The following is a 14,667-nucleotide window of genomic DNA, read 5'->3' on the forward strand; positions in this document are numbered from 1 at the left end:
ACACACAAGCCTGACCCTACACCATGCCATGAGGGTGAACCAAAAATGCTGAGCTCTACCTAGACTGAATGATGCCAGAACTTCCCATCCTGCCCTAGATGAGATCATGTATTTCCTTAAGGTCTCACACACACTCCTCTGACAGTCTTCTTCAGAGGATGGAAGTCACTTAGAAAATTAAGGAAGTGAAAACCTATGACATCTGGATGACCCAGACTTGAATCTCTGAAATTCTGACACTTCTACATTACAGAGGAGGCAGCACCATACAGTCCCACAGCACCAATGCAGAGCAGGCAGCCACCTGCTCAGTTTCCGTTCTACTTTCACTGTTCCCTCACCATGTCATCATTTGCACATTACCAAGGGCTGGCCATGGGGCTCTGCACCTGGTCACAGCGCAGCCAGAGAATTTTCCTATTATTGTTAAAATCTTCTTATGCTCACATTGAATGTATTAAGTCCTCCCAGACATAGATATATAAGAATATATCTATACGAACATGTAGATACACACACATATACCTGCAATACAGATGTAAAGTTTTGAAAATACATTAGACCACGCACTAGAACTCTTATTCAACATTTTGGAGCAGGTGAAAGCAAGAGTTTATCTTTAGGGAGGTTCTACTGCTTCCAGGTCTGTTGCTTTGCAAGAGCAATGATCCTTCATGGAATTGCAAGAGGAGGGGATCTCCAGGTGTCAGCAGCCTCCTTCTGACTTTGGTAAGCTGATGGGTCTTTTACATGTCTGAACGTGCATGTGCACACTGCTGTACATGTTCCTAGTGGAGAACTGCAGGTTCTTCCATCACCCAGGGAAAGGTGGCAGCACCACACAGAGGCACGCAGGTTTGGGGTGGTGTTTCTGACCCAGAATGCACAGCAAGGAACGGAGCCTTTCCTTACACTTTGGGTATGGCCAGGTAATGGAGGCATGTGTCTTCCAGCCTGAGAAAAACAGTGAGTCCACTGCACCTTTCTGTTCTGTGCTGTGCAATACAATTCAGCCAATGGAATTTAGTTGAGTCCAGCATACATGCGGTGAGTCCCTTGGGAGATCCAGAAGGCCTCCCTAACCAGTATCAGTGATCATTGGCGAGTGTGATTTTTAAAATGACTGTGAAGTCTCTTATGGAAACTACAAGGCTGAAGTCAAAGGCAGATTTATAAAGCAGAGAGGTGCCCCAGATCCCACCTTTTCATGGAGAATAGAAGTTAACCGCTGAAGACAAGTGCAGATCCAGGGGTGGCACCAGAGGAAGCCACAGGAACACACTTGACTAACTCATCTTCGTCTGCCACTTCCTGGTCTTTCCACAAGCCGCCTTCTGTTTGTTTCCTTTAGCTGACCTGCTTTTTGTCACAAGGACTTGTTTCAGCTTAGAACTAGGAGGGATGGAGAAGTGATTATTATTTATTTCATGGTCTGAGAGCCTCCTGCCTGCTTCTGTGCCCAAGAAGCCTGTCTCCCTCAGCCTTAGGCTTGGTACCAGCCTCCACATTACTGCGATAGGCCTCCTCACTGCCTGGAACCCCAGTTCCTTTTCACTTGATTGATGTCTGCACTCGCTCTTTATAAGGCAGGTGCTATGTTCTTGTCTGAAGGCCTCCCTGTGTGCTCTGGCCCTCCCGTGGATTCTCACAGCCCCCACAGGACACCTCTGTCTTTCTCTTCACACCTGACAGTCATCACCGGCTCCCTGAATGTGCTAGAAATTTCCTGAGAGTAGGGACTGGGCCTTACTCCTCCTTCTGTCTTCCACCCCAGCACGATCCTTGGTACAGGCCTAGAGTTCAGTACAGATATGAATACAATGAAGAATGAATAATGGAAACCAGAGCCCACCAAGTAAATGCAGGGCTTATCCTCCCAACAAAAGAAACCAAGTCACCAAATGAGTCCACCTGCATTCAACTTCATTCTATTCCCCAAAACTTTGCTAGCACAGTCTAGAAGCAATACAGAACTTGGCAGACATCATCTGTCTCCTATGATGGAAGAACAGTAGTGATGGCCCAGGCATCTCTCCTATTCCCTCCACACAGGCTGCCCGCACAGCCGATGGCCCTGCAGTCAAGCTTACAGGAACATGTACACACTGAGAGCTGTGTGAGGAGCCTGATCCTTAACACTCACGGGTGCCAGGTGCTCCTGGTTGATTTTGATGCACTCTGCAGAGACGGCACACTCACGCTACAGTTGGTTTTCATCCACACCCTGAGACTGGGCAGGATCCTAAATTGGAAAAAGTCCAGGAGTGTTTTGGGATGTTGAGAGACTTCTCTCAAGGAGCCCCACACTCCACACAGGATTCACAACACAGAAATTTTCTTTACTCCCAACAAGCACCATGGACTTGGCTCCTCAGCATAATGAATGTCAGCCATGGGTAGTGCTTGGCCAAATTAGTGGCATTCAGGATGAAAGCTTGGCTGGTGGAGTTTCAGCTCCAAGGCGACCCATGAATGAAGGGAGCATGATGGCCTCCCAAGGCCAGTATCCTTGGCTTCATTCCAGAACCAGCCACCAAGCCAGCGAGTTCTTCACCAGAGTGAGTTTGCACTATGGAGTTTGTCTTAAACAATCCTGACAATAAAGGTGCCCTGGAGACCCCTAGAGGGACAGGAACAGGGCCCTCCTTGGCTCACTGAAGAGGTGACATGTGGTGTGAGGATTTCTGTGCCTGTTTGCTAGTCACGGCCCCGTGGTCCACTGGAAGACTACAGGGGAAGAGCTCTTGGGTGATCCAAGATTACAACTGCCAAGAACAAGCTAACTGTCCTGGACCTCCACTGAAGTTTAGGAGGGTTCAAAACAGTTCCTGAGCTCTGGGGGACCTCCAGAGCCTGGAAGCGGGATGTGACGATGATAGTCTCCTAAGGTTCTGTCATCAAAGGGTGGGTCACCTACTCAACGGCACTCCTCCCCCACCAAGGCCATCTGTTCACTTGTCTCCTCTCCTCCACGGTGAGTTCCCCCACCAGGAGTTGAGTCCAGCAGGAAGCTGGAGCTGAAGAAAAGCTGTGCTCCTCATATGCCAACAGTCCTGAGAAAGCCCCTGGTCCCGTGAGTCTCACTCTGCCTCTCCAGGTTTTAACTGAGATAACACTTGCACACAAGGAGCTGCTTGTCCTTGTAACTTTTTCTGGGGAACTACACAGAGCCAGAGTCTGCCTTGGCCATGGCAGCAGGCTGGCTGTGCAGCGTATTGGTGATCCTTCCAGCTATCCCAACTACACACTGGAGAGCGAGAACGTCTGGTGGAGGAATTCTCCTGATTCTAGGATTTGCTCAGATTCACGGGGTCAAGCACAGTGTCCTCAGGACTCACCATTTAGTGATTGTTTTCTGCCAATGACCCCAAATTTCTATTTGTATCCCTTTTCTATAAAAAAAAATTCTCCTGACTCTGTCTCAGTGTTAGATCTGAATTAGGATGCAATAAAAAGTACCAAACACACAAAAGGATGCAATCCATGAAAGCTGAGGCAAATTACCAGCAGGTAATTTTTAAGGCCCCTGTCCTAAGGTGTCCAGGAGACATCTAACCTAGATGCATCTGCTTGCAATGAGAATCACAGCTGCACTCTCTCTCCATCCAGCCCCTGGCATCCCAGCACAAAGGCAGACCTAGCACACCACAGCTTCCTCCACGGGGCACATCAGGCTGAGCCTCGCAACTGACTGTTAGATTCAGAGGTTTTCTGAACCTAAGTAATTTTTTTTTCCTATCAATTTTGAACTTTTACAGGTTTCAGAGGAAATGTAATTTGCCTGGTTTCCATTCATTTGCACTTAAAGATATCGTCAGGACCCTGCTACAAGAAATCCCATAGCTTGCTACATCGTTTATCTCTCAAACAGGAAGCTAGATCTTGCCAGAACCACATAGCTGAAAATGCCCAGAGATGTTCCTTGGAAATGTAGGAGGTGCAGAGCCAGAATGGATTTCTGTCTTAAGATTACACATCACCCTGGCACAAAGGGGAAGCAGAAACCCAGATTTACAGCTGGCACTTCTTGATGCTGGCAGCAAGACAAAGCACAGCCTGAAAGTGCTATGGTTTCTGATTCCTGATCACATAAATGAGTGTGTGTGTGTGTGTGTGTGTGTGTGTGTGTGTGTGTGTGTGTGTTGTGGGATGGCTTGTTTGCCTTTATCTTTGCTGCAGGCTGGTGTCAGACATCAACCCTCAACTCCTGTGGGACAAATGACTTGGATGGGGCTTAGGGACACTAACATGGGCAAAAAGGAGACCTGCTATACTCAATGAAGTGAACTTCTGTTGTCCCTGTCCACTTCTGCATCTTGGAGTTCTTTGTGAGTAGAAGCCTTCCATCTCCCTTGTTTTCTAGTACCTAGCCTGGTGCTTCAGGTCAGGAGCGATGCAGAGTGGGTACAAGGGCCATGGCCACTCTGCCTCCAGCTCACCTGCTCTGTGGCTGCTCACACGCACACCCCCACTCAGCAGTTCGCATCTGATCCCACAGCCTCCTTGAGCCTGTCATCCTCTTCTCACCACAGCCTTTAAAAAATACTAGTAGCTATGTTCCTGGCCTGGAAAAACAGCATGGTATTAGTGATATCCATCTCAGCAGCCAAGGCCACCTGTTGTTTATCCTGGTTTGGCTTTTGGTCTGTGCCCATGCCTTGAGAACACAGAAAAAAATAAAATCAAGGAAAGAAAATCCTTGAGGTTGAACATATTGTTAACTCACATCTTGTGCTGAACACAGCAGACCCCATTTAGCAGAAACTGTGTTATTTGCTGATCCAAAGGCAACGGCAACTCAGATGTACTCCACCTTCCTGGTAACTTGCAGGGGGCCTTGGTAGCAGAGGGCAGCACTGAGAGGTGTGAAATGGCGCTCCGGTCTACAGCTCCGTCCCTGGGCGGAAGGCCGGAGAGCCAAATGCGGCACTTCATGCAGAAATTGCTTCTTGGTGTATGTTTTGTCACAGCTGTGTGGAATTCACTGTTGATGGGTAGAGCTGTGATCAAGTCGATTACTGCCCCACGTGATCAGGACAGCCGAGATGGCAGCTGGGAGTGTTGTGTACTATGCACTAGGGAGACTGGCATGCTCTCTCTGAATTCATGGTACTCTGTCAGACTGTAATTTTTTACAACCGATAATCGATACAACAAAAGTTTCTAAGTTCAGCCTATCTCTGAATTACTCTTTTTCAATTTAAATTGCTGTGAAAGCGATATATAAACTCAAGAAACCAGACTTGGAGTTCTGATGTTAGGTTTTTACCTGGACTAGCCATGATCCTTTCCTGTCCAGCCAGCCCTGCAGTCATAAAGGGGGCAACTGATGCCTTACAGCGTTCTGTGCTGATCAGCGAGGACATGGAGTCGGGTAGATGAACTTCCAACAGCTTGTTCAACTTGCAGTGAGTTTACTGGGCGGTAGCTCCACTGTAATTTGAGGAGCATCTGTCAAAGCTAACTCTGCATTGGCTAGATCACCTGCCAAGATGGACTTTGACATACCAGCAAGCTCATGAACACAGGCCAACCATACCTCAAAGTCCTGCTAACTGCCTCTGATGGATATGCTGTTAAGAGGAGAGGGACCAGAAATTCAGAAAACATTTCATGCTGCAGTCCAGAGAGTATGCCAGTGCTCGATTTGCTGATTTAGGAAAGGGCCTTTAGATCCTGGGGGTCTGCAGAAAGCACCTTCACCCAGTTCTAGAGCTCTGGGTCTTAGAACTCAGTTCCAGGAATTTTAAATCTGAACATTGCTCCCTAATCTCTAGCATCTACCGCATCCCTGCCTTGCTCTAGGCACCATTTGTCCTGCTCCACACGCATTCCTCCTTTAATCTTCCAAGTTCTCAAAGAGCTGGGTACCACATAATCCTCATTTGGTAAACTAGAATTTTAAGACCCAACAATGAGTAAGCACTCACACTGGGACTGGAATCTTGGAGTCTGATTCCAGAGACTACATTTTTGACCACCATCTATCTGTTTACTATCTATGAGGCTGGCCCTCAACCAACCGTGTGAGAAAAAGGGTTTATCTGTCTTGTTCCTGGCCTCACCCCTTACTCCTCTAATCCATTCCATGCCATTTCCTTCAGTTTCTCATATCCTGGAATCCTCATTCCTGTTTCCCTCCAACCACTATCTGCTGTTAGGAACGGTTATCTACCAGCCATTCACAATTTACTAAGAATTTAAGTAATTCCCACCTTGCTCCCACTCCCAAGATTCAATTATGCTTAAACTCTGGCCTCTTCTTGAGGAAAAGAATGATATGTACCTGTTGCTCTCAGTTGGAGTTGGCCTCCTCATTGGTCCATAATAGAAGCAATCTCCAATTTGGAAATACCAAGAATACCTCTCAGACAGTCTGAAATCCTCATTGCAGAACACATGCTGACAACACACTGAGAAAATCCCAAACCTTCCGGTGCCATCGTGTGGTAATCCCCTCCCAGGGAGGCAGACAAGGGCACATTCCTCACTGCTTGGGCACACACCACACATATGCTCTGGGTTAAGCAACTCTGGATTTATCACCCATAAATATCTCAGATGTCTTCCTTGCCATGCATTTTTTCTCGATGTAATTGATACCATATGTTTACCAGTCATCATATAAATACTCTATTTGATTTTACTTACCCCCAAAGCAACTACCTAAGCTCCATGGAATTCCACCGAATTCAGCAATATTTTTTCTGAGGCTTTGGTGACTGCTCCACAGACACCGTGTTTTCTATGCCAGGTTTTATGCTCTGGGTTGCAAATCCAGACATTAATGAGACAGAGTCCAGTTCTCAAAACAGCACAGGGCAAAGATAACGTTAACAGATGATGGAAATGCAGGCATCTCAGGCACTCCTTAAACTCCTCTCAGATGTTAGCTGCAAGTGCCAGCAAAGACAAGCAGCTCTAAACACATCTGCTCTGAAGCCATAATGTCAGATCTCAACTAGCCTCTTGACAGAGCCTTGGGAAGCTGCATAAGTCTTAGCTTCTTGGGCTGCACAAGGGGAAGAATGGCAGTAGCAGTGTCTCCCTTCAAGTGTTCTGTTGAGGCTAGGCCAAGGCTACCAGATGCTGCCTGACTTGGCAGATGCTGTGTGTGACATTCCCATGAGACCCACTTTTGTTTCTACTTTTCTTATCATTTTCTCAATCCTTCAAGAAAGGCAAAACATCACCCCCATTTTACAGACAAGCACATAAAGCATGTAAGTGTAGGGAGACTCAGTGACTTGCACGGATTCACATGGTCACGTCCAATTCTGGACTTCCACATCCTGGGCCTACTCCAAAGACAGATATTGTGCAGTGCCTATCACACTGTCTGTCAACAGAATTCAAGGGGCACAAGGCCTGTGCCAGGGCAGAAAGCAATGGGCTCTGCAGGCAGTAAGGGAGGGACTGTAGTGGAGGTGACACTGAACACTGCAGTCAGAACCCTGAGAGTGACAGTACATGGAGAAGTGGGTCAGAGCTTCCCCGGGAGGCAGAAGAGCATTTCTGGTCCTTGGGGGATGCAACAAACCCATAGGCTCCACTCAATAGTACTCCTTTGACTCTCTCACTTCTAGGTGTGCAGCCACAAGGGCAGAGCAGAAGCACAATACTTCATTCTGAGTCTATATGCTGGCAGACAGAGAAGAAAAGAAATGAGAGGACAGATGGCTCCTCCCAACCACACACACCGGAAATGGAAGAGGAGATGGAGCAGCTGCTCTCTGCTCTCAGCATAACTTGGATTCTTGATCCTAGAAGGAAACTTGCAAATCATCAGAGTCATCAACCTTAGCTGACACAAGCATCATCCAGACCGCTTGTTCAAACACAGATGACTGGGTCCACCCTGCACATGTGGAGTGGGGCCAGCGCCTGGTGATGCAGACCCTATGGTCCTAACCCGCAGAGCTCTGTTCAGCACAGAGCAGGAAGCTGTTTTTTGATGATGATATGTTCTGGGAGTGGCAGGGCAGGGTTGTAGAAGACAGAAAGATTCCTCTAGCACTGACCACCCATCTTTGAACTGAGGGCATGGAATGATAATGGCAGCACTAATGCTTACAAGATGGCAAAAAGCAAGATCAGAGAAAGAAGGGGAAGGAGAAAACTGTTTACTCCTGCTAATTGGGCAACAGAACGAGGATCACAGCTCCTTTCCTCTGTAATGCAGTTGGTACCACTTAGTATTTTTTAACTCACACAGGTGAACATACCATAGGTAAGGGGCATTGGTTAGGTGGGCAGAATGTATTTGGGATCCAATCCCCCCTTTCTTGTATTGACACATTCTGCACCTGAATTTGTAATTCCTGCCACTATGAAGCAGAGCACATTTCCTGACTTCAGCCTCTGATTTTTCCGCATAGAATGTGGCAGGCGTGGCTGTGTGTCAGGCCTTGGCTGGACCCTGAGCGGCCTTGCTCTTCCTTGCTCTAGCCTGCTTCTGCCACCTACAGGACAGGAGCATGTCCACCCCCAGGAGGAGGCCAGAGGCAGGGTTAGCCCCTCCCAGCCAAGTCCAGACCCAACCCAGTCAGTCAGTTGCCAGTTCCCTAGCCTGGTGAGGGAACCAGATGAGGCCAGTGTGCCCACCAGCTGCCATCCTGCCTCTAGCAGCCTGCAGTCGTGGGTGCTAACATCAACACTTCCAATGCAATGCTGCCCACACGCTGGGGGTTTCCCATGTAGTTTCCAGTTCGGTTTTCTTTTCAGAAGTATATATTCCTGGGAGCACGGGGAGGGCTCATAGGAAAGTAGCAGAGGGGCCTTGCTGGTTGAAAGAAACATTCAGAAAGAGTGTAGGCCAATGGTGGAGACTTACTCATGCTGAACTCCTGGTCTCCCAACCGCAGTGTCAGCTCGTGGCGCCCACGGCCATCTATCACACCTGGACACGTGGTATTGACCTGGGCTTCAGAGCTGTCTCTCCAATCTTTGACATTGCAGAGCAGGACATCAGGGGAGTTCAGCAACCCGCAGATGATGGGACCTGCTGGGCCACAAGAAAGAGAGGGGGGAGGTTGACACACTGGACAGACATTGCTGGGTCCAAGCAACAAGCACTGTGGAGCAGACACTGACACTGGGCCTATTTCCCGTGCTGCTCATCCTCCCAGCAGTCCTGCTGGTGTCCTATAGGCACATTCCCAAGCGGGGGACAGGAATCAAGCCTGAGGAGCTGTCCCCTCCATCACAGCCTCCTCTTCATTGGATCAGTGTGTGGACAACACAGCTAGTACCCTGAGGTGTAACTGCCAAGATCTCCTCCTCTCAACACGGAGATCACTGCATGGCTTCAATGTAATGGACTGGTGCTGCTGTTTCACTCTCTGCCCTCACTTCTCTCTGATCCCAACTTGTGCCTGCTCCATGACCTCATCAGGAAATACACTCTGAAAAGACTCTAAAAAGGCCTTTACATTCAACATGGAGGAACATTAAAAACCAACACCTGTGAGACAGGCATTTTGCATAGTGGTTGTCACTTTGGATGCTTGCATCCCATACTGGAGTACCTATATTAAGATTCATCCAGTTCCAGCTTCCTGCTAATGCACACTGCAGGAGGTAGCTGGTGATGGTCCGAGAAGGTCTGCTCACCTGGGAGATCCAGGAGGAGTTCCTGGATCCTGCTTGTTTTAGGCATTTGGGGAGTTATGGTCTGCGCCTCATGACATAGGACACAAGCTCTGTGTGTGTGGATACATACAAGCAGAGGCCACATGCCCAAGGCCATACCAGGCCAAGACACTCTGAGATTTGTAGAGGCCTTCTTGTTCTTGTACTTGCATTGAATAACTCCCTGCTCTGAATTTTAAGAAGTAGTTTGAGCATTCCAATTTTATTTTAGCATCAGGTAAGATAGCCCTCCAAGCTACTAAAAGTCAAAAGTGGCTATAGTGGGCTAAAGCAATCCCAATGTTTCAGATGTCCACACTGTGCCAGACACTGGTAAATGCTTTAAACCTGTATGAATTCCCTCTGCTTCATGGACAATGACCTCTGCTTTCCTGATGAGGGAGGTGATCACGTCTCACATAACCCAGCAAATCTCCCAAATTGACATGGAATTACAAGTACATTATTTTATGTATCTCTTGGATAAACAAAGCTTTAAAGTAGTAGTTCATGCTCTGCCAAAAACACAGCAAAAAATGGAAATACAATATTTTGCAATTTGCTACTTCCTGCTCTTCATCCTCATTTCCTAACCAAATCCAGGAATACTATCAAATCTCTCTTTCACCCAGCTATCCCCAGAGCAGATGGCTCACAGATGTCGGGTCTGGGAGTTTGTTTGGTCTTTGTTGCCTCCACTGACTGTATTCGGATGGCAATCTTTTAAATAAAATAGCAACCGCAGCCACTGTTTGTTTCCTAAAATCAATCTCAGAAGGCGTCCAAGGCGCAGTTGCCAACTCATAGTGCTTAAGCTAATGCCATGACGGAGGATCTGGATATGCCACACCAGGGGTCAGAGTTCATGAGAAGCACTAACAATGGCGGTATTGCACGGGCAGGTTCAAGTCCTCTGATTGCTTCAGACTACCTCATTTTACAAGGAGAAATCAGAAGCACAGCTGCTGAGAGAGTGGCATGGCCAGCAGGCCATGGCGCCTCAGCAAGGTGCAGACGGACGCAGTAAGAGCCCCGTGGGAGCCCAGAGGAAGTCTGTGAGCGATGGTATGATCCTGGTGCAGCCAAAACCCAGAATAATGAAATTACACAAGGGCCAGAGAACATTATGTTCAGTGAAATAAACCAGGCACAGAGAAACGAATACTGTATGTTCTCACTTGAGGAAACTGAAAAACCAATCTCATAAAAAGTACAGAATAGAACGGTGGTTCCCAGAGGCTGGGAAGGGGTGGGAGGGAGAGTCGGGCAAGGATTAGCGCAGGGGACCAGAAGGCAGCCAGACAGAGGGAATGTGTGCTCTCGTTCTATAGCACGGTGGGACATGGGTCACTGACAGTTCACTGTGGGATTCACGACCACTAGAAGAGAAAGAGGTGGAAGATTCTGAACACAGAGAGGGATGAATGCTTCCAGGGTCACCCTGCTTGACCCCTGCCCAATGAGCACACAGTGGGTTATCACACTGCACCACAATGTGTACAGGCATGTAGAGAATCTCAGTTAATAACTGTAAATACAATCTTTTAGATGTTAGAAAAGTAGTGAGGTGTGTTTATCACTCCGCTCTCAGGACTCAGGAGAGAAGCCAAGCAGCTTGTCCTGCTGGTGCTGACATGTCAGGGAGCGCTCCCTGGGCCTGGAAGATGGGGGTCCATCAGAGCTGCAGGTCACAGCCAGCTTCATTACAGTCACGCCAGTTGCAGACGCCCTCTCCCCTAAAGATCCTCAACTTGCAGCACAGGCTCAAAAGCCTGGAGAATTCTCACTTAGTGAACCCCAGTGGGAACAAAGCCATCTGGGTTGGGGATTATAGTAAACAGGACAGTCTGGGTGAAAGGGGATAGGATGGAAATGGGAAGAGGAGCGGGGAGGAATCCACCAGGACACGAAGTGATTTTCCAGGCTGTAGCAAAGGATGCTGCAGGATTCTCTTCCTCATTGTTTGTAGACCCAGCCAAGGCTTTCTAAGTAGAATTCCAAATTCACCCCCTGGCCCAGACTAGGAACAACACCCCCCAGAGTGTGCCTTGAAGGAGATTTGCTTTCACACTGGGAGAGGGTCCCTCAGCTCTGTATAAGGCACAGATCACAGGTCACACTTGGTGGGCAAAACAAGCAAGCTGCCGGCCAGAAATGCCACAAAGAAAAAGGATTTTGTGAGCCAAGTGCTCCATGGAACAAAACCACTCCTCCATAGATGCTGCTGTGGAAAATTAACTCAGTCTTTCCAGCCTGAAAAATCACAGGGTCTGCTGAGTAGCCAAGCATCTGGGGAACCCATGACATCCCGAGAAAGTGCAGTTAGTTTAATGAAGACATGTGAGGTGTGCATTCGGTGTACCCAAATACAGATGTGCACAGACAGAGACCCAAACATGTATGTGAAATATGTGACCCATGTCTAAACACTAGCAGGAATACATACCACATGATCACAGGGCAGAAAACCTAGATGGAACGTGAGGCACCAACTCTCCCATCTGAGAGCCACCACTGACCACTGTGGTTAGCTGGAGCATGCTCAGTAATTCTTTGCCTCGCCTCTGAGTAGCATTCAAGACTGTGGACAGCTTCCCTCATTGCCCAGCCTTCTTCCTCCATGGGTTCCAGCAGACTCTGCCCTCCCATGGCTCTTGCTCCTGTCTGACCTGATCCTCCCTACAAGGCCATCATGGTCTCCCTTTTTGTTGTCTTCCCTTTGGACCCTCAGCTCCTCTAGACCTAAACCCGGTGCCACAGATGGTGCTGGAGACCCTAACATTTCCTTCTCACTCTCAGACATCCCTCTTGTCTCTAGATTTTGGCACGCAAAGACGTGAACTACATGTTATAGACTCATGTGATTCATGACCTTTGTGAACCTCCATTTCCCATTAGCCAATTGACATCTGTTTTCTTCCACACTATCCAACTGGGTTAACTAGCCAGATACCTGAGAACAATCTCTGGCAAGTTTCTATCCTCAGCCATCATTCACTTAAAGCCTTGCTGAATCTCACTCCTGAAAAGCTGCATTTCTGCTACCATAGCTCCTGTTCTCACCCAGACTCCCACGGGAGCTCTTCACTGACCTCTCCTCACCTGTTGTAACCCCCAGACATCACCTCTGCACACACCAGCCACAGTTCTGGTTCCACAACTGCTCAAGACACTTCATTCCTTAAGGAGTTCTGAGAAGTCCCAGGGTCCTCCCCACGCAGAAGACAGTGAGTGAAATATGCAAGGTTCTAAGGATCTGGCCCCTCCTGTCTTGCTCTCCTGCTCCTTTCGAAAGCCAAGGCTCATGTCCCACCCTGCTCCAGCTTCTTCATGGCTCTTCTGATTTTAACAGGCCCTTGATACCTCTGCTCCCCTTTTCTCTTCACCACATAGGAACTATGCACTGTTCAAGACTTAAGGCAGCCTTCCGTTACCTCTCTGGCAACGACATCACTCAGAAAACAGAACTCTTAACACCTCGCTTGAGTTTAGTGAGGAGGAATAAGCCCGTGGACCATGTGATGTGGCGAGCACTGTGTGTGGCATGTGAAAAGTTAGTTGGGGCTTGTTCCTGAGTTGGTGCACATTGAGTATCCTGTTATGTTTGGGTCTGGCTGCCTCCAACCTTCAGCTGTCCAGGCCAGGCTCCACGTTGGTGTCCTGGCTTCTGCATTTTGCCATGTTTCCCGTCCCTTGTTAGCCTTGGGCCCTGACATCACCATTACCTCCTTGCACCTGAGTGAGAATGAAGCCATCACAACAGGAATCGCGGTCACAAGCAAGCAAACAGAAGAGGTGGGCGTCGGTCAGGTTGGCTCCAGAGGCTGGAAATACCACGGGGTTATACAAACCGGAGAGCAGGTTTTGGAAACCAGTTGGTTCAAAGCTTTTCTGACTCATTGTGGTGAATTCTTGGCCTGGGGTAAAGGCAAAAAAAAATTTTTTTTAATAAGATGCTAAAGCATTCTAGAGCTGAACTGAATTCACTGATCTCACAGGATCATTTGCTCAACCACCCAGGGTCAGTGTGTACTTTATGAATAGCTGTACTTAGCACCATGTAATGTCTTCGTTTTTTTTAAAGATTTATTTATTTTATTTGAAAGATAAGGTCATTAGAAGGGAAAGGAAGAAGGAGATGGAGATCTTCTATCTGCTGGTTCTCTCCCCAGACACCCACAACAGCTGGGGACGGAGCAGGATGAGGCCAGGGACTCCACTGAGGTCTCCTATATGAGTGGCAGGGGCCCAGGTGCATTAAGAAACAGCTGGATCGAGCATGGAGGCAAGACTCAATCCTAGACACCCCCATATGGTATGCAGACATCCATCAGCCGTGCTTTAACTTACTATGCCACTGTGCCATGATGCTATACTCAGCTCCTCTCTGCAACCATTGGCTTACGCAGCCCCACCTGCTCTGCCAGGCACAGCACCCATCTGATTCTTCAGCAGAGGCCCAACTGAGCTTGCAGCGTCAACCTCTGCTCCTGTGCAGGTGGAATCCACTTATCCCTCCCTCCAGCTCTCTCATTTTATTTGAACCAGCACTTGAAGCTTCAGTGTCCTTTGTCTAAGCATATTCAGACCATGTTGACATTCATGCAAGCTTGCTTTCGTGAGAGAGAGCAGTCACTTCCACAGATAGCCACTTCAATAGCATTTCCAGCATTCATGCTGCAGTAGCCACACACATGATAGTGACTGTCCTTCTGGACAGTGCAGATATAAAGGCCAGCTTCCTCCCTGCTGGGAGTCCTGTGGGCAGTGCTGCCCTATGGTTGTAGGATATGTCTCAGCTTGTTGTATTGTCCTTCACAGTGGGCAGGTGGCACAGAGGTCCAGCTCCCCTGAGGTCTGGACATGGCCAATTCTTTCCCAACCTCCAGCTCTGTTTCATTGTCCCTCTTCTGGAAATCCCTAAAGCAGTTCAGGGAATTATCCATGGGGAGTGCCCCACAGCACAGTCTAACAGCCCTCTAAGCAGAGTCAGCCTGGGAGAGCTGTCAGAGTGTAGGCAGCTCCACCCTGGGGCAG

The 14,667-nt window shown here is 48.4% G+C and overlaps 1 protein-coding gene across 1 annotated transcript in view; it reads right to left on the reverse strand.

Annotated features, from left to right (window-relative positions):
* Positions 1–14,667, reverse strand: part of TG (thyroglobulin) — a 202,992-nt gene that overhangs the window by 127,399 nt on the left and 60,926 nt on the right. Inside the window, exons 26-27 of the mRNA XM_040979252.1 lie at positions 13,356–13,547; positions 8,834–9,001 (exon numbers count right to left, since the gene is read on the reverse strand). Coding sequence (XP_040835186.1) covers positions 8,834–9,001; positions 13,356–13,547 — 360 coding nt within the window. The remainder of the gene's footprint in view (positions 1–8,833; positions 9,002–13,355; positions 13,548–14,667) is intronic.

This window comes from Ochotona curzoniae, unplaced genomic scaffold (genome assembly GCF_017591425.1).
Source record: "Ochotona curzoniae isolate NIBS_2020 unplaced genomic scaffold, NIBS_Ocur_1.0 contig_3190, whole genome shotgun sequence".
NCBI classification, from domain to species: Eukaryota; Metazoa; Chordata; class Mammalia; order Lagomorpha; family Ochotonidae; genus Ochotona; species Ochotona curzoniae.